General features: G+C 42.2%; 1 protein-coding gene across 1 annotated transcript in view; it reads left to right on the top strand.

The window, feature by feature from the left end:
- LOC126994181 (uncharacterized) overlaps positions 1–18,685 on the top strand; it is a 73,395-nt gene that overhangs the window by 38,515 nt on the left and 16,195 nt on the right. Inside the window, exons 3-6 of the mRNA XM_050853436.1 lie at positions 8,083–8,238; positions 11,086–11,273; positions 12,181–12,554; positions 17,515–17,671. Coding sequence (XP_050709393.1) covers positions 8,083–8,238; positions 11,086–11,273; positions 12,181–12,554; positions 17,515–17,671 — 875 coding nt within the window. The remainder of the gene's footprint in view (positions 1–8,082; positions 8,239–11,085; positions 11,274–12,180; positions 12,555–17,514; positions 17,672–18,685) is intronic.

Here is an 18,685-nt window from a genome sequence, read left to right as displayed (position 1 = left end):
TAACACAACTAATTGAGAGTCCACGAGAATTCATTTAGTTTGTGTATTATTAGTATTTATTTATCTTTTTTTTTTTTTTGTTTATTTATTTTATTTTATTTACTTTTTTTTTTTTTTGGGGGGGGGGAGCGAGACTAGTTTTGGGGGGATAGCTTGTTTGGACTCTCTTCCTTATGTCTTTCTTTATTTGTCTCTTTTTCTTTTTCACTTTCTTTCCCTCTTTTTTTCTCTTTTCGTCCTTTTCCTTTCTTTTCCCTTCATTTCGTTTGGATGTATAATTTCTTATTAGATTATTTTTTTGTGGATCGTGTGAGTACTTTCTTCATTAAATATTTCTTCATCCTATCTATTTATCTCTTTTTTCTTCTCATTTTTACCCTCTCTCTTTTTCTTTTCTTCCCTTTCCTTTCTTCCCTTCTCTTCTTTTTTTGCGGGGCCTGTGTATTATGTCTTTCTTCATTCAATTTATTCATCTCTCCTTCTTTTCCCTCTCTTTACCTTTCTCTTTTTCTCTTCTTCCCTCTCCTCTCTTCCCCTCTCCCTTTTTTTGAGGGGTCTCTGTGTATTTTCTTCATTAAATCTTTCTTCATCCTATTTATGTATATTTTCCTTCTTCTTTTCCCTCTCTTTACCTTTCTCTTTTTCTCTTTTTCTCCTTTTCCTTTCTTTCCATCTCTCCTTTTTTTTTCTTTTTTGAGGGCCTCTGTACACTCCTATATATTTTTTCTTCATTTTATTTACTTATCTCTATTTATTTCTCTTCTTTCCTTTTCTCTTTTTCTTTCCATTCTTCCCTTTCGTTTCATTTCTCTCCCTCTCTTTTGTTCTCTCTCTTCTTTCGTTCCTTTTCTTTCATTCTCTCTTTTTCTATTTATTCATTTTCTTTCTTTTGTTCTCTCTTTCTCTTCTTTCGTTCCCTTTGCTTCCCTCTCTTTTGTTTTTTGTTTTTCATTTTTATTCATTTGTCATTTTCCCCTTCACCTTCACTCTCCTTGTTCCTCTTTTATTCCTTCTTATACATTCCATCCCATTCTGTTATTTTCTTCTCTACTTTCTTTATTCCATCTTTTATCATTCTGTTTATTTATCTCTTCTCTTCCCTTTCTTTCCCTCTCTGTTCTTCCCTCTGTTCTCTTGTTCCCGTTCTTTCTCTCTTCCTTTTCATTTCTTATTTTTTCTCCTTTTCCTACTCTCTTTTTTTTCCCTCGTTTACCTTCTTATGCATTCCCTCCCAACCTATTCCCTTATTTTAGTATTTATATCTTCATCCCCTTTCTCTTTTTTTTGTCCCCTGATTATCTCATTATCTTCCCTTTCCTCCTTTGTTTAATTTCGTCCTTTTCTATACCCTCCCTTTCGTGTCCTTCAAATTCATGTTCTTCCTCTCCTTCCCTTCTCTTCCCAATCCTTCCCTATCCTTCTCTTTCTTTCCCTTCATCTCATTGCCTCCATGTTTCTTTCCCTTCTTTTCCCTTCTCATTTACTTCCTCCTCTTCTCTTCTCTCTTTCCTTTCCTTCCTTTCCCTTTCTGTACATCTCACTGCCTTATGGTTCTTTCCTCTCTTTCTCTTCACGTTCCTTCACTTTCCTTTCCTTTCCTTTCCTTTCTTTTCCTCACCTCTCCGTTTCTTCCCTGTCCTTTCCTTTCCTCTCCCTTTCAGTCCATCTCACTGCCTTCATGCTCATTTCCTTTCTCTTCACGGTACTTCCCTTTCTTTCACTTTCCTTTCGTTTCCTTTCTCTTCCTCACCTCTCCGTCTCTTCCCTGTCCTTTCCTTTCCTCTCCGCTATTCTCTTCTCTTTCATTCCGTTCACCGCCTACATGTTTCTTCCGCGCCATCGTCTGTCGCTCCCTCCCTGCTCGGTCCTCACCCTGCTCCTACTTACGAGTGATTTGTCGCCCCTTAAGCCTGATGATGCGTGGCCTGCCTGCTGTGGGTGGGCAGGCGCCGATCATGGCCCAGATAATGCTTTTAGCGAACCCCGTTTATGTTTTTACTTGTGCTTCTACTATGGGGGTATGTATAAAGTGACGCAAAACAGCACACACACAAAAAAGACAGACACACACACACACACACACACACACACACACACACACACACACACACACACACACACACACACACACATTACCTATTCATCGCCTCAAGAAGAATACGTTAAAATGATTTTGTGCAAGAATAAAAAAAACTGAATGACATAAAGATTAGATTCGTGACATAACAGCACACGCGCGCATACATACACAAAAGCTTCTTCGTTGCCTCAAGAAGAATAAGTGATAATGATTTTGTGCAAGAATGAGAAAAAAATGAACAAAAAGATAAGATTCGTAACATAGCAGCACACACAAACACACACACAAAAAAAGGTTTCTTCCTCGCCTAAAAGAGAATACGTTTAAATGACTGTGTGCAAGAATGAGTAAAAAAACTGAAGAACACAACAAAGATTAGGTTCGTCATTTCTCATTTCCTGAATATCTAAGAACCTCAAGGCTTTTCAGAACACTTAAATTTTCAACGCGTCTGAAGACATATCGCCGCTCTCCATCGCACGAGGACAATAGGCGTGGAAAAATACATCCCTCGCTCCACCACTGAACGAAAGAAACATAAAACAAGGAAACCATCGATGTCTTTGCATTAATAACAGCGAAAAAACAAGCTCACACGCACCACCACCACGATGACACTGGCAAAGTATTCACCGCAGCCTTTCATTAGCACGTCACCAGGCACGCAGAGGCACCAAATGTTATTGAATTAATCTTGGGTGTTTCTTTGGAGCGATTCAGAAGTAAGAGAGGCAATGTCAGCTGCGAGGAGAGAAGGGAGTGATGGGCGAAAGGGGGAGAGAAAGTGGACTAGGAGGAAGGATGAGGAGCTAAAGTGATGGAGGAAGGAGAGAGTTTAGGTGAAGGAAGGATGATTGAAGGATGAAGGAGGAGAGTTAAAGGAGAGGAGGAAAAGTAGAGGAGAATGGGTGAAGGAAGGAAGGAGGAAAGGTGTAAAAAGGGAGGTGATTGAGGGATGGAAGAAAGGTAAATGAGGAGCAAAAGGAAGAAGTGGAGAGAAATTGATTGAACGATGGTTGAAGGGTAAGGAAGGGAGGCAGTGGATGGGGTGAAGGGAGAATGAAGGAGTAATAGAATAAATAAGAAATAGAGGAAATGTGAAAGAAAAGGAATGGAGGAAATAGATAGAGGAAGTTGATACAGAGGGAGATTTTAAAAGGAAATTAGAGAAAGTAATGGGAGAGCTTGATTTATACACACACACACACACACACACACACACACACACACACACACACACACACACACACACACACACACACACACACACACACACACACACACACACACACAGACACACAAACAAAAAACACACGCACGAATATTATTGCCTTTTGCTTTATCCTTTCTCAGCTTTCTTTCTTCTCCTTGTTATCTTTGGCCAGGTATTTGTTTTCTTTCTTTTCTTGTGATTCCCAGAAGTCCTCCAATTAGTTCACGTATCAACCTCTTTTTCCTTTCCTAATCACCTGAAGTCTTGGTCTCATTATATACGAAATAATTACCTGTTGGAAATTCTCACCTGTCTGTCCCTTTTTGTCCCTTCTTCGCTCCTCCTTTATCTTCCTTTCATCCCTCCATCACCTCATTTTTACATATTTCTTCCTTCCTTTCTTTATCCTACTTTCTTTACTCCTCCTCCTCTCCCTCTACTCTCTTACTTCTTTACCCTTCAATCATCGTTTCTCCTTCCTTCATTCATTCATTCATTCAGTCAGTCAGTCAGTCTGTCTCTTCTACTCTTCCTCCTCTTCCTCTCCACTCTCCTTTACCCTTCGGTCATTCTTCCTCCTTCTACACTCCCTCCCTCCTTCACTACTTTCTCTAGCCCCTCATCCTACATCCCTCCCTCCATCCATCCCTCTCCCCCTTGCCCTCCACTGCCTCCCCTCTACGCAGCTGTCGACGCCACTCTCAGTACTGAACGCTCCTCAGTAACACCGAGATTCAATAACACTTGGTATTTTTGCGTTCTTAGTGATGAGTTAATTAAAGTCTTTGGATATGATTTAGCCAGTGTTAGCGTGGTGGTGCGTGCGTGCTTGTCTTTTAGTTATAATTAAGTTTTCGCAATTACAAAGATCGGCAAAGTAACTAAATTAGATCAGGAGGCGAGTGTGCTCCAGGATGAACTAAAAAGACGATGAATGGGCGAGAAAGCTACAGATGGAGTTCAATGTCGGGAACTTTAGTATTCCGAGTGTAGAAAGGCATAACCCCTCACATACTTATTCATTTAATGACACTTCCCTGAGCAGGTCTAGATGTGAGAGGCATGTAGGCTCAATTCCATCAGGCAAACATGGTAATGGGTTTCATTTTATGTATATAATAGAAGAGCCGATGTCATCTTCAAGATATGCTTACAATTAGTTAGACTTCATCTTTTGTGCAATTCAGTTCTGGTTACCTTACAATAGAATGAATATCAAGATGTTAAAGAAGAGAAATATAACAAATATAATTCACGGCTCATCACAGAGGTGGTTGTCTCTGGAACTGAGGCACACATTCCACGTACTTTCTCTACACCTCATCCTAAAAAGCCTTGGTTTAATCGCGCTTGCTCTCGTGCTATTAATTAAAGATAGAGAGGCAGCTCACAAAAGGTACCAGAGCCTTAGCACTCCAGCTAAACACGATCTTTACATTTTTGCCCAAAATAGTGCCTAATATATTCTCCGACATACCCAAAACTTTTTCATAAGTAGAAAATGCCGCAACCTTCCTTTTTCTAATTCTTCCAGAGACTTCTGGCACCTAGCCAAAAATATCTCCTCCAATTTTACGTCACCTTTCCCTCCTCTCCACACAAACAGTCTGACAAGACAGAGTGAAGTCAAAGGCTCTTCGTCTCATCAACTCTACTCCTCTCACCAGCAGTTTTCTGCCTCTTAAATTCCGCCGCGATGTTGCATCTCTTTCTATCCTCTATATCGATATTTTCATGCCGACTGCTCTTCTGAACTAGTTAACTGCATGCCGCCCCCACCCACGGCCCCGTTGCAGTCGACGTTCTACTCTTGCTCATCCCTACACTGTCCAAACCCCTTATGCAAGAGTTAACCAGCATTTTCATTCTTTCATCCCCTTCACCGGTAAACTCTGGAACAGCCTTCCTTCATCTGTATTTCTTCCTACCTATGATTTGACCTCTTTCGAGAGGAGTTTCAAGACACCTCTCCACCCGAAATTGACCTCTCTTTTAGCTACTCTTTACTTTTATCTGTTTTAGGAGCAGCATTTATGGGGTTTTTTTTTTTTTTTTTTTTTTTTTTTTTACTTTTTATGCCCTGGAACTGCTTAGTTTCCTGTAAAAAAAAAAGAGAGAATTTTGACATACGAGGTTCGACTTAAACATTAAAATTTCCATTATCTAGAAAGACTTGATCGAAGTTTACAAATAGATGAGGGGCTCTCATAAGGGTGACATTAATACATGATGAGAGCCGGGTAGAACACGTAGTAATGGGTTTCAGTTGGGAAGATTCAGATTCAACAAGGACATGACCAAGACCTGGTTTACCAATAGTGATGGATGAGTGGAACAGGCTTGGCAGTCATGTTTTGCGTGCTAACATGATGGATACATTCAAGAAAAGGTTGAATAAGTTCATGGATATTGAGGTTGGGTGGGGTTAGGTTCACAGGAGCTATCTTGCATAGGCCTACCGGTTTTATGTAGACTCCTGACGTTCTTATGTTTTATTTACTACTCCTTTCCTTTTCTTCCTTGTGTTACTGTCTCTATATACTAATTGTCACGCTCTTGTTATTTATCTCCCTTCCTCTTTCTTCTTTACTACCTCCCTCTCGTCCTTCTATACTCCCTCATCATCACCTCACAGTCCTGCATGAGCATATCCTACTCAATGCTTTTCCTCATTTCTCTCTTTTTCCCTCTGCCTTCAATTCCTCCCCTTCATGCTTTATTTTCTTTTCCCCGTCTCATTATTCTTGACTATTATTCCTTGTTTTGTTTCTAACTCTCGAGCGCTCCCCTCCTCTATCCTCCCCTTTCTCACTCATCCCTACTTCTTCCCACTCATTTCTCTCATTCCTCCCCTTCCCCGTTCATTCCTCTCTCTCTCGTTCATACCTGGCCCCCTCCCTTCATCCCCCTTAATTACGGTCCCCTTCACCTGCCCCCCTCACCTGCACCCCTCACCTCTTAATCACGAAAATTAGTCTGACAAGCCGTCATTTTGCATATGGCCTTCTAAATTCCTGAAACTGTTTGGTAATTCAGAAATTCACGCGTGCGAAAGTGTTATAAAGGGAAACACAACACTGGGAAACGCTTTTAACACCTCTTTCGTTCTGTAGTCGTATATTTATTCATCCTTTACTCTCCCTGCGGTGTTCCGGGTAATGCATCGGTCGGAGCCGGAGTCGTAATATCAAGGCTTAATCAGAACGAAGCCAAACCTCCATCCTGCCTCGGTAATTGCATATTTAAGCGGTAATTACTGTTAAAAGCGGCGGCAGGAAGCCAGTCAAGGGAAATTTACCGTTCCTCCATCCCGCCGAGCCGCAGGCAGACAGAAACGCAGGTAGGCAATTTAGGATGTGGATAAACAGGTGTGCATAGATGAAGCTGGATAGAGATATAAAGGTAGATAGATATAGAGAGATAGAGAGAGAGAGAGAGAGAGAGAGAGAGATGGGTGTATGAACATTATCTGGAAAATTAAGTCATTGAAAGGGATATTTGTTTATTCATTTGCCTCTCTTCATTTGCCTGTTTTAAAATACTTAATGGTTTCACGAATGTAGACAGAACAAAATTGTTTAAGACCGATGACACTTTGCGAACGAGGAACAATGGCACAAAACTCAGATGTAGACAAGTAAATTCAGACTGCACCAAATTTTTCTTCACCAACGTTGTAGTGCGAGAATGGAATAAGCTCCCACCATCAGTGGTCCAGTGTAACACGATTGACTCCTTTAAAAACAAGCTCGACCGTCACTTCCTTGAACTTAATATTAACTAGAGTAGAAAAGCAACGTTTTGGAGCCATCTGATTAATGTAAAATCAATTAGGTTTAAGGACAGACCACCTAGTCTGGACCATGGGGTCTGTGTGGTCTGATTTTCTATGTAAATTCTACCTGGCGTATCATTTTACCTTTCTACCAGTATTTCTACCTGGCCATCTCTCTATCAGCCTAACTGTCTACCTATCCACTTGTGTGTACTTTCATTCTACCAGCCCTTGTACCTCCCAAACTATTAATCAGTCTATCTCTATCTACCTAATTATTTGTCTACCTATCTACTCATGAACCAATCTGTGCATACATCAATTTATCTACGAGTATGCATTAATCCCAGCATTCTTCTATCTACCTGTCTTCGTGTATCTCTGCCTGCCTACCCATCCACACACCTGTACAGCCATTACTTTACCAACCTGTCTGCACTCATGTCTAGGTAAAGGTAATGTTGGGAGCATATACTATACCTGCCCGTGCCGGTGCTCATCTCCGTCCCGTTGTCCCTTTGAGCCTGTGGTGGGAGAGAACCCTTAACCCGACGCAGGGCAGTGTAAATTCCGAGTTACCACAGTTCACCTTCCCCAGGTTTCCCAAGGCATCCATTTATCGACCATTCCTGCACGCAGACTCCCCAGGACGTGACAATGCTTTTCCTCATTTCTCTCTTTTTCCCTCTGCCTTCAATTCCTCCCCTTCATGCTTTCTTTCTTTTCCCTGTCTCATTATTCTTTACTATTATTCCATGTTTTGTTTCCCTCGAGCGCGCTTCCCTTCTCTATCCTCCTTTTTCTCCCACATCCCTTCTTCTTCCCATTCATTTCTTCCGTTCCTTTCCTAGGCCCTCAGATTTGTAGTTAGGGACGCTGACCACATCACCGCGGAGGAGCTATATCCGTCTACTTACTTATCTATGTATTTATTTAACCAACAATCCACCCACCTGTGCAGCCTTAAGCCTCTGCCTGTCTGTACTGATCCCCGTGTCCGCCTCTGTCCGGCAGGTGTTCTGGTGGATCGGGATTCTCGTGCAGCGGAGCGGGTGGCGACACACGTCCTGGAAGCCGTCCTGCTGCCTCTCAGCCGCGAAATTCCCCTCGATCTCCGACTGTTCCATAGACCTCTCAGGGGCTCCACGTCTTCTTCAGTGACTCGTTCAGGTTGGTGATAGTATGGTTTCATTGGTAATGGTTGATGATGGTATGGTTGGAAAAGGTTATGACCTGAAATGAATTTTGGCCTATACTTGTCGCTTTCAAACTCTCAATCTCATCTTAGGTAAGCCTAGGCCATTAAACAAACGAAAAGAGCATGAAGTAGGAATTGCAATGTTTTTTTCTCAAGCTTGGGAAGACATTCTAGCTAAGCATGGAATAGAAATAAAACAGTGAAGCGCAGAAAGCAGAAAATGTGGTTTACGCGTATCTTTTTCTGACAAGGGAAGACGTATTAACTCAGCAGAAGCCATAAAACAAGCTTATTCATGTGTGTATATATTATTTTCATCCCGAGGGGACACTTTAATTAATCAGAGAGCTGAAAATAAATGGTAAAGAGCAAGAAGCAAAAACCGCAGCTAATGTGTCAAATTCTATCAGGAGACTACATTTTAGCTGAGCAGAAGTAGAAAAAACAGTAAGGAGCGAGAAGCAGAGTGTTAGTAGTCCGGTGCCTGCCTGCATGGTAACAGCTGCAGCCATCGTGTTCCATTAAGAGAGACGTGGACGCTAACACACGTACTCTAAGCTCTCAGGAAGACAAATAGAAGATTAATATGCGCGTGGCCTCAAGCAAGGAAAGGTATGAGACTTAAATCCGAGCAGAAAAGGCGTGCAATCACAAGGGGCGCGAGGGAGTGGTAATCTTCCGGCATCCCAGCGCTACAAAAGGCCAGATCTTTGACCTTAACGAGCAGGCAGCTCAGGCGAGGACGCTGCCGCTGCATACACAAGGAGCGCCTCGCCAACACACACACACACACACACACACACACACACACACACACACACACACACACACACACACACACACACGACCCTAGCAGAAGCGAAGGTAAATATTAGCTGCCATTTGACTCCCATTTCAGCCACGCGGAAGACTAGCGTTCCAGCCTAAACTTAGGTCTCTAAAGTTGTTTATAGATTATCTGAGTTCCGTTAAGAAACTTTGCACAAGACGAAATGGACGTAGGATAAAGTCCGGCAGAGCTTCTCGCATAATCGGAATCTAATCGAGGTCGAAATGGCCGAAGCTCCCTCGCGCCCGGCCGCTCCGAGTCACATCCTCACACAAACACAAGTCGCAGCAGCTCCGGCGAGAGAATGTTTTGTGTGTTTCGACTCCACTTCTCCCCCGCCCACCCTGCACCTGTTTCGTTCAGTGGCCTTGTAAAAATAGCACTTCCAATCTTCTCTGTTATTTATCCAAGTTTAATTTTCTGTTTTTCTTTATGTTAGGCGAGTTGAGTTGCCCTGGAGGTCGAGAGCGAATTAGCTGATGAATGTTGGGTATAGTTTGCAGGAAGGACTTGTAGCGTGTATTGCCAGGGCCAGGGGGGGGGGGAGAGAGAGAGAGAGAGAGAGAGAGAGAGAGAGAGAGAGAGAGAGAGAGAGAGAGAGAGAGAGAGAAAAAAGTAATCTGATTAAGCATATTTATACGTGCCGAGGGGGTCTGTCTCTCCAATTATTTGCTCTCAGTCAGCCCTCGATGCAAGAGACGGGGCAGAAATTTCCGGGAATCCGTATTACTTTTATAAATGATTAACAGAGGTATTCACTTTTTTCACATGCCTCGTCCTGTTAGCCGAGCATGAAATTCAATCTGTGCTCACGAGAGATGACGCTGCCCCCAGTCGGTACTATTCTCAGACCCTTCCGCCTCTCACTTCAACTATTTTCAAAGGTCAAAAAGGAGATCAGTCGGGTTCTCATGAGTGGTCTTTTTGGTTCATGGTACAGAAGAAGCGTCAAGCTACCACCAGGGCCATTAAACTACCCCTGGAAATGCCCAAAACTCCTACGAAAGCCTAGTCTAATATGTGTAGGCCACTTGGGCGCCGAAATGTTTGGGAATACGGCGCCAGTTTAGTTGATGGGGCGAAGTATAGCCTTTGTAACGGTACTTTTGTCACGAGTATTTTTCACTGTTTCATGGTTATGCTCCTGATTTTTTTTTTTTTCGGATTTTATACAGCAGTACTCTTTTTTTTTATTCTCATTGTTTTCTTTCCTTAACAAAAACTTCCCTCTGGTAGCATCCGGATTTTTTTCATATGTCGTTGTAGTTCTATGCGATTATTTTCCTCTCCGTTCAATGTTTTCTTTCCTGGATAAAAACTTCTCTGTGATCGCATTTGGATTTTCCTCAAATGGTATTCCTTTCCTTTCACTGTTTTCCTTCGTGAATAAAAAATAAAAAATTCCCTGTGATATCATTTGCATTTTCCTCATATGGCTGATGTATTTCTATGCGGTTTTCTTTTTCCTTTTATTTCAGTGTTTTCTTTCCTGAATAAAAGCTTTCCTATGATAGCATTTGGATCAGTGGCGAATCCAAAGGAGGGGGGGCGGGGAGGGGGGCCGCTCCCCCCCCCCCGTAGGACCTAAATTGCGTCCTTTCAAAGATTCACTGAGATCTAGGGGTATCATTCTTCTGAACACCACTACTCGCCTACTAATTATAATGATAATAATAATAACAATACTACTACTACTACTATTACTATTACTTTATATTTGAAAAAAAGGGCGCATGGCTGCGCCAGATGGATTTGGTGGATTCAAATCCTGTATATATATATATATATATATATAGAGAGAGAGAGAGAGAGAGAGAGAGAGAGAGAGAGAGAGAGAGAGAGAGAGAGAGAGAGAGAGAGAGAGAGAGAGAGAGAAAGTATGGCGCCCATCTTGTATCAGCCTCTTCACCTGGAGCTGGATCCGCCCCTTATTTGGATTATCTTCATATAGCTGCTGTAGTTCAATGCATATTTTCCTTTCTGTCTGTAGGTGGCGGGGGCAGCGGTGAGGGTGGCGAGGTGGCTGGCTGGTTTGCAGTGACGCGATGTTGTTCCGATGTCCTCCTTGGCCTCTGTCATGGTAGCGTCGAGGTGCCGGTTCTAGGCCTACACCTGGCGGGCGAGAGGTGTCATGGGGTCCCCGCTGTTCCGTTAACCCCAGCCTGTCCTCCCTCCAAGGTCAGACACATATCGCGTATTCTGGTTCCTCGTGGGTGATAAGTATGAGATAGTGTGAGCACGGAGGGTCGTTTGAAGCGTTTATGAGAGTAATTACTGGTAGGTGTTTATGCAACCTTGAAATGTGGATGATTGTTGTTTTCCTTTTTACTGATCTTCTTCACTCACAAGAACTAAAGAAAATAGGAAGTAATAGTAAGTTGGAGGAAGTTTTTATAAGTTTTCTTCAGGTTTAGTTGCTAGTGATGTGCAACGATTGATACCTTGAAATGTGATGATTGATTCCCTATCACTCATCTCCTTTACTTGCAGAAACTTAATAGACTGAGAAGATGAGAACTAGGCAATGGAAGGGTTTCTATAAGCGTTCTTTAACTTTAATTGCCAATGTCGTGCGATCATTAATACCCTAAAATGTGGATGAATGTTATGCTTTCTTTTTACTCATTTTCTCCACTTCCAAACTAGATTAGAGGAAAAGAACTAAACAAAATAACAGGAAAATGTATAACGCTTCTCTTCCCTTCCCTGTTGGTATGTAACCTGTAATGCCGTAAAATTTATATGATTGCTACTTTACCGCTCTTGTTTCCGTCATCCGCAGGAACTAAAGAGATTGGGAGGAAAAGAACTAAAACAAACTGTCAGGCAGATTGATTACGCTTCCTCTGGTTCATTCCATGCTGATATGTAACCTCCAATGCCGGAAAATGTATATGAATGTTATTTTTCCCTTCTCGTTCCCGTCACCCGCAGGAACTAGATAGATGGGGAGGAAAAGACTCAAAAACAATGACAGAAAAACATATAACACCTCATTTGGTTCATTCCCATTTGCTGTGTAACCTTTAATGTCGGAAAATGTATATGATTCTTAGTTTCTCCTTCTCGTTCCCGTCACTTGCAGGATTTAAGGACGATGGGTGGGGTCGAGGAGTTCAACAGGATGAGAGGAAGTGAAGGAGTAGGAGGTTTGGAGGCTTCCCTCATACGCTCTTGGGTGAAAGCGGTCGTCGAAGGGAGGGAGCCCGTGAGAACTAGGCTATACGGCATCGACCTCCTGCCAATACCCTCTTCCTCACCGTATTCATCGTTCTCTGACTCCCCCTCGCCCGTTTCTTTGCCCTCGGCCTCGTCTTCCTCCTCTTCCTCGCTCATTTCCTTCACCCATTCGTCCTCACACCTTTTCAATTTACCATCCTCTTCCTCCTCCTCCTCCTTCTCGTCGTCTGTCTCCAAGTTTGCTCCTCTCCACCGGCTCCTCCGCAACAGTACTTTGAGGTAAATAAAAGCTCGTTATGCACACACACTCCGATTGCTCTACAGATGAATATTTAAACTTTGAGGGAGTGTAAACATTGGGAAGGTGGATGGCGTGATGACACGAACGTGCAATACTGCTTAGGATTTCTCTTCTCTCTCTCTCTCTCTCTCTCTCTCTCTCTCTGGTCAGTTTAATCAACATTCCGTCAGGGTGCAACTGGTGCCAGCACAGAGCGATCGCCTGATGGGTAACTGACCGGCTGACTGACGCGAGATTCTTCGCCTCCGATTTGGCGACTCTGTTGCTTGGTGCCGCGGTGCAAGAGGGAGCGGGTGGTTGAATGGGAGCTTGCTTGAATTAGTCAGTTCTGTGCCAATTCTGGTAAAATTGGACCATATTTGACAACATGCTGGCAACTATAGTAAATCTAACAGCTTGCACAAAATCTTAATCAACAACGTCCCAGGAGAGAGAGAGAGAGAGAGAGAGAGAGAGAGAGAGAGAGAGAGAGAGAGAGAGAGAGAGAGAGAGAGAGATCAATTTCGGGAGGAGAGGTCAAGTCATAGGCAAGATTAAATACAGTTGAAGGAAGGTTGTTCCAGAGTTTACAGGCTTTATGGATGAAAGAGTGAAGATGCTGGTCAACTCTTGCAAAGGATTTGGACAGTTTAGAGATGAACTTAAGTAGAAAGTCGTGTGCAGCGTTACCGCTTGAGGGAGGGAGACATGCAATTAGCAAGTTCAGAAGAACATTCAGCGTGAAAATATCGATAGAAGATAGACAGACAACATGGCGGCGGAATTTAAGAGGTAGAAGGCTGTCAGTAATAGGAGGAGAGCTGATGAGACAAAGAACCTTAGACTCCACTCTGTCCAAGAGAGCTGTATGAGTGGAGCCCCCCCACACGTGAGATGCATACTCCATACGAGGGCGGACAAGGCCCTTATATATGGAAAGCATCTGTGTGGGGGAAGAACTGGGAGACGATACAGAACACCCAACCTCGAGGAAGTTGATTCAGTGAGAGAGGAGGTGCGAAGTTTCCAGTTGAGATTTTGAGGCATACTTCCAGCAGGAAGGAAAGGTAGATGTTGACAGGCAGAGGCTCACTTTATCGATGATCGGCTCACTTGCTAAGTATCAAAATTTGCTGATGACACAAAAATTGCTAGCAAAGTAACTGCGACACTTGACGAAGAAGCTTTACAATCAGATTTAGATCGACTTGCACGTTGGGCCAATCAATGGCAAATGAAATGTAACGTTGACAAATGTAAAGTGTTGCACATCGGAAAAAATAACAATCGCATTCGGTATGTAATGAATGGCCAACAACTTTCAGCAGTAAGTAAAGAAAAGGATCTTGGAATCACTATATCAAGCGATTTAAAGCCCGGTCAGCATTGTTCAGAGGTATTTAAAACTGCAAACAAATTGGTTGGCTTCATCGGACGAATCTTTAATAATAAATCGGAAAAAGTAATATTAAAACTGTATAATTCGTTGGTTCTACCCCATCTAGAGTACTGTGTACAGTTTTGGTCTCCCTATTACAGAAAAGACACAGAAAAGTTGGAACGGGTTGAACGAAGAGTAACAAAGATGATTCCTAGGTTGAGAAATTTATCATATGAACAAAGGCTTAAAGAAGTAAATTTATTCAGCCTATCAAAACGAAGAATGCGAGGCGATCTAATAGAAGTGTTTAAAATGTTTAAAGGATTCAGTGACATTAATGCGGATTAATTTACAATTGATCGATCAAATAGAACAAGAAGAAATCACAATTTGAAGACAAGTGGTAAAAGATTCTCGTCGCACGAAGCTAAACACTTCTTCAATCGAGTTGTTAATGTTTGGAACTCTCTACCCTGTGATGTCGTTGATAGTACAACAGTTACGGCCTTCAAGAATAGATTAGACAAGTATTTTGAATCCAACCAGAAACTAAGATATTACTCATTGTCTTAATAACGTTAAGTTCTTTCGAATACTGGTGTCCTTGTCCTTTTTTATCGCCCGGTTAGTGGTAGCAGTAATGGTAGTTCTTTACTCTTTCCTACATAATTTCCATGCAGTTTTTCCATGATGCATGGTTCTTTTTCCTTTCCTGCCAGCTTTGGCTGGAGGGGGGGTGGGGAGGAGCCTTCGCCTTTGCTGTCCTTCATCTTCCACCTTTGATTAGATAGTTAGTGTAGCTTGTCACAAACAGCCTCGTAATGACCTGCAGGTCTGCTGTTGTTTGTTCTTCCTTTGTGTTCCTTTGAGGCGAAAGAGTATGACCAGACAGGGTGTCAGCACGGAAGTACAGTTTTTAAGGACAATAGGAGGCACTCCATCAGGTCCATAGGCCTTCTGAGAGTTGAGGCCAGAAAGGGCATAGTAAACATCATTCTTAAGAATTTTAATAACAGGCATAAAGGAGTCAGAGGGGGGATGAGTAGGAAGAATATGCACAGAATCGTCCAGAGTGGAGTTTTTACAGAATGTCCGAGAGAAGAGTTCAGCATTGGAGATAGATAAGACGGCAGTGCTGCTGTCAGGGTTAAGGAGAGGAGGGAAGGATGAAGAAGTGATATTGGAGGAGATATTTTTGGACAAGTTCCAGAAGTCTCTGGAAGAATTAGAGGAAGGAAGATTTTGACATTTACTATGAATGAAAGAGCTTTTAGTAAGTCGAAGAATAGATTTGGCGCGATTCCGAGCAGAAATGTAAAGATCATGGTTAGCAAGAGTGTTAAGGCTCTGGTACCTTTTGTGAGCTGCCTCTCTATCTTTGATAGCACGAGAACAAGCGTGATTAAACCAAGGCTTTTTAGCATTGGAGTAGAGAAAGTACGTAGAATGTATGCCTCCATACCAGAGACAATCACCTCTGTGATGCGCTGGGCACACACAGAGGGGTCTCTCTCCTGGAAGCAGTAATCATTCCACGGGAAATCTGAAAAATACATCCTCAGGTCGTCCCACCAAGCGGAAGCAAACTGCCAAAAGCATCGCCTCTTCGGTGTGTCCAGAGACTGTACAGGAGCGATAAGACAGGACACAGAAATAAGTTTGTGATTGGAGGAGCCCAAAGTAGAGAACAACGACAGAGTAAGCAGAAGGGTTAGAGGTAAGGAAGATTTTGATAGTAAAAGAGTCGGGTAGGACGCGTAGCAATGGTTTTAAGTTAGACAAATTCAGATTTAACAAAGACATAGGCAAGAATTGGTTCACCAATAGAGTGGTGGACGAATGGAACAGGCTTGGGGGCCATGTTGTGGGTGTCAATACCATAGATACATTCAAGAAGAGGTTAGATAAAGCCATGGATGGTGAGGTAAGGTGGGGTTGAGTGTACAGGAGCTGCCTTGTATAGGCCAACCGGTCTCTTGCAGACTCCTTATGTTCTTATGTCTCCAAGGCGGTCGGGAATACGTGTAGGGTGCTGAACCAACTGCTCTAGGTCGTTGAGGAGAGCAAAGTTATAGGCTTGTTCACCAGGCTGGTCAGTGAAAGAGGATGAAAGCCAAAGCTGGTGAAGAACATTGAAATCTCCTAAGATCGAGACCTCAGCGAAGGGAGAGTGGGTCAAGATGTGCTCCACTTTAGAGTTCAAGTAGTCAAAGAATTTTACAGTTAGTAGAGTTAGGTGAGAGATAAACAGCACAGATGTATTTAGTAATAGAATGACAATGAAGTATTAGCCAGATGGTGGAAACCTCTGAAGAGTCAAGGTCGTGGGCACGAGAGCAAATGATGTCGTTGCGTACAGAGACGCAACATCCAGCTTTGGATTGAAATTTAGGATAGAGATAGTAGGAGGGAACAGAGTAGAGATTGCTGTCAGTAGACTCAGAAACCTGTGTTTCGGTGAGGAAGAGAAGGTGAGGTTTAGAGGAGGAGAGATGGTATTCCAAAATAAAAACTAGAACGAAGACCCCGAATGTTGCAGAAGTTAATAAAGAGAAAGTTGGAAGAGGTATCAAGAAACCCCTTGAGTCGAGGGCCGAAAGTGGAGTACGCTCTGGGGGCATTTGTGGTTCCCCTCTCAGGCGGGGACTCCGAGGCTGAAATTTGAAAAGCCATTTTGATATTTGAAAAATTTTGGGGAAGTTGTGGGTTTTGCGTGTATGTAGTGTGGTGTGGAAAGTAATATGATTTGTCTTGAGAGAGCATACTGAACTACTCTCTGGTGTTAATGAAATAATAGGAAAACGGAAAGGGAGGACAGGGGAAGGGTCTTTCGTGAGCTTGCAGCTCCCTCCTAGCTTCCCGTATATACCTCACCGTGAGTTGCTTTCGCCCGTTTCGGTATGTGTCTCCCTGCTTACTCACTGTGTGTGTGTGTGTGTGTGTGTAATATGTAATATGTAATATATATATATATATATAGATATATATATATATATATATATATATATATATATATATATATATATATATATATATATATATATATATATATATAATATCCGACTCTCTCAGGTCAGTAAGCCTTGGTTCATTCAAATCTGCCGCTCCTTAATCCTCGATGCTCGCTTCGTCCCTGCATGTTAAGTATAGATGTTTTCTCTATTACTCAGATTTTACAGAGTTGTAACGTGTGTGTGTGTGTATATATATATATATATATATATATATATATATATATATATATATATATATATATATATATATATATATATATATATATATATATATATATATATATATATATATATATATATATATATATATATATATATATATATATATATATATATATATATATATATATATATATATATATATATATATATATATATATATATATATATATATATATATATATATATATATATATATATATATATATATATATATATATATATATATATATATATATCTCCCTATATATATATATATATATATATATATATAATGTCTGTTTATCAATCTGTTCATATGATTTTACATTTCTGTATCATTCTTTCCCTTCCACGCACAACCAGGACACCTCAGCCACGCCGCAGGACGAGGCGGCAGGCAGTGGTGGTGTTGGGGGAGGACGGGAGCGCGGAGGTCCCTGACATGTTCTACAGCCTGAGGGTCAAACAGAGAGCCATGAAGGTGCTGAGCGGGACTGTCATGACCGTCGCCATGCTGCACGTAAGGGTTTTGTTTGTGTTGTCCTTAAAAACTGTGCTTCCGTGTTGACTGACTGCCTGGTCAAACTCTTTCGTCTCTGCCTATCAACATCTACCTTTCCTTCCTGCTGGAAGTATGCCTTTGCACAGCCTGTGCCTAAGAAGGGTGACCGTTCCAATCCCTCAAACTACCGCCCTATAGCTTTATTTTCCTGTCTATCTAAAGCTTTTGAATTAATCCTTAAGGGGAAGATTCAAAAGCACCTTTCCACTTCTAACCTTCTATCTGATCGCCAGTACGGGTTCCGTAAGGAGCGTTCTACTAGCGATCTTCTTGCTCTCTTAACTTACTCTTGGTCATCCTCTCTTAGCCGTTTAAGTGAAACTTTCTCTGTTGCGCTAGACATATCGAAAGACTTCGATAGAGTCTGGCACAAGTCTTTGCTTTCTAAACTGCCCTCATTCGGATTCTATCCCTCTCTCTGTTCCTTTATCTCTAGTTTCCTTTCCTGCCGTTCTATCTCTGCGGTGGTAGACGGTCACTGTTCTTCCCCTACACCTATCAACAGTGGTGTTCCACAGGGCTCTGTCCTATCACCCACTCTCTTCCTGTTATTCATCAATGATCTTCTTTCCATAACAAACTGTCCTGTCCACTCATACGCTGATGACTCCACTCTGCATTATTCAAGTTCTTTCAATAGAAGACCATCACAACAGGAAGTACACGACTCCAGACTGGAGGCTGCAGAACGCTTAACCTCAGACCTTGCTATCATTTCCGACTGGGGCAGAAGGAACCTTCTGTCCTTCAATGCCTCAAAAGCTCAATTTCTCCACCTATCAACTCGACACAATCTTCCAAACACCTATCCCCTATTCTTCGACAACATTCAGCTATCACCATCTTCAACACTAAACATCCTTGGTCTATCCTTAACTCAAAATCTCAACTGGAAACTTCACATCTCTTCTCTCGCTAAATCAGCTTCCTCGAGGTTGGGCGTTCTGTATCGTCTCCGCCAGTTCTTCTCCC

Source organism: Eriocheir sinensis, unplaced genomic scaffold, assembly GCF_024679095.1.
Source record: "Eriocheir sinensis breed Jianghai 21 unplaced genomic scaffold, ASM2467909v1 Scaffold739, whole genome shotgun sequence".
Taxonomy (NCBI): Eukaryota; Metazoa; Arthropoda; class Malacostraca; order Decapoda; family Varunidae; genus Eriocheir; species Eriocheir sinensis.
Note: the sequence above shows the minus strand (reverse complement) of the source record. Positions and strands in the feature narration are given on the sequence as shown.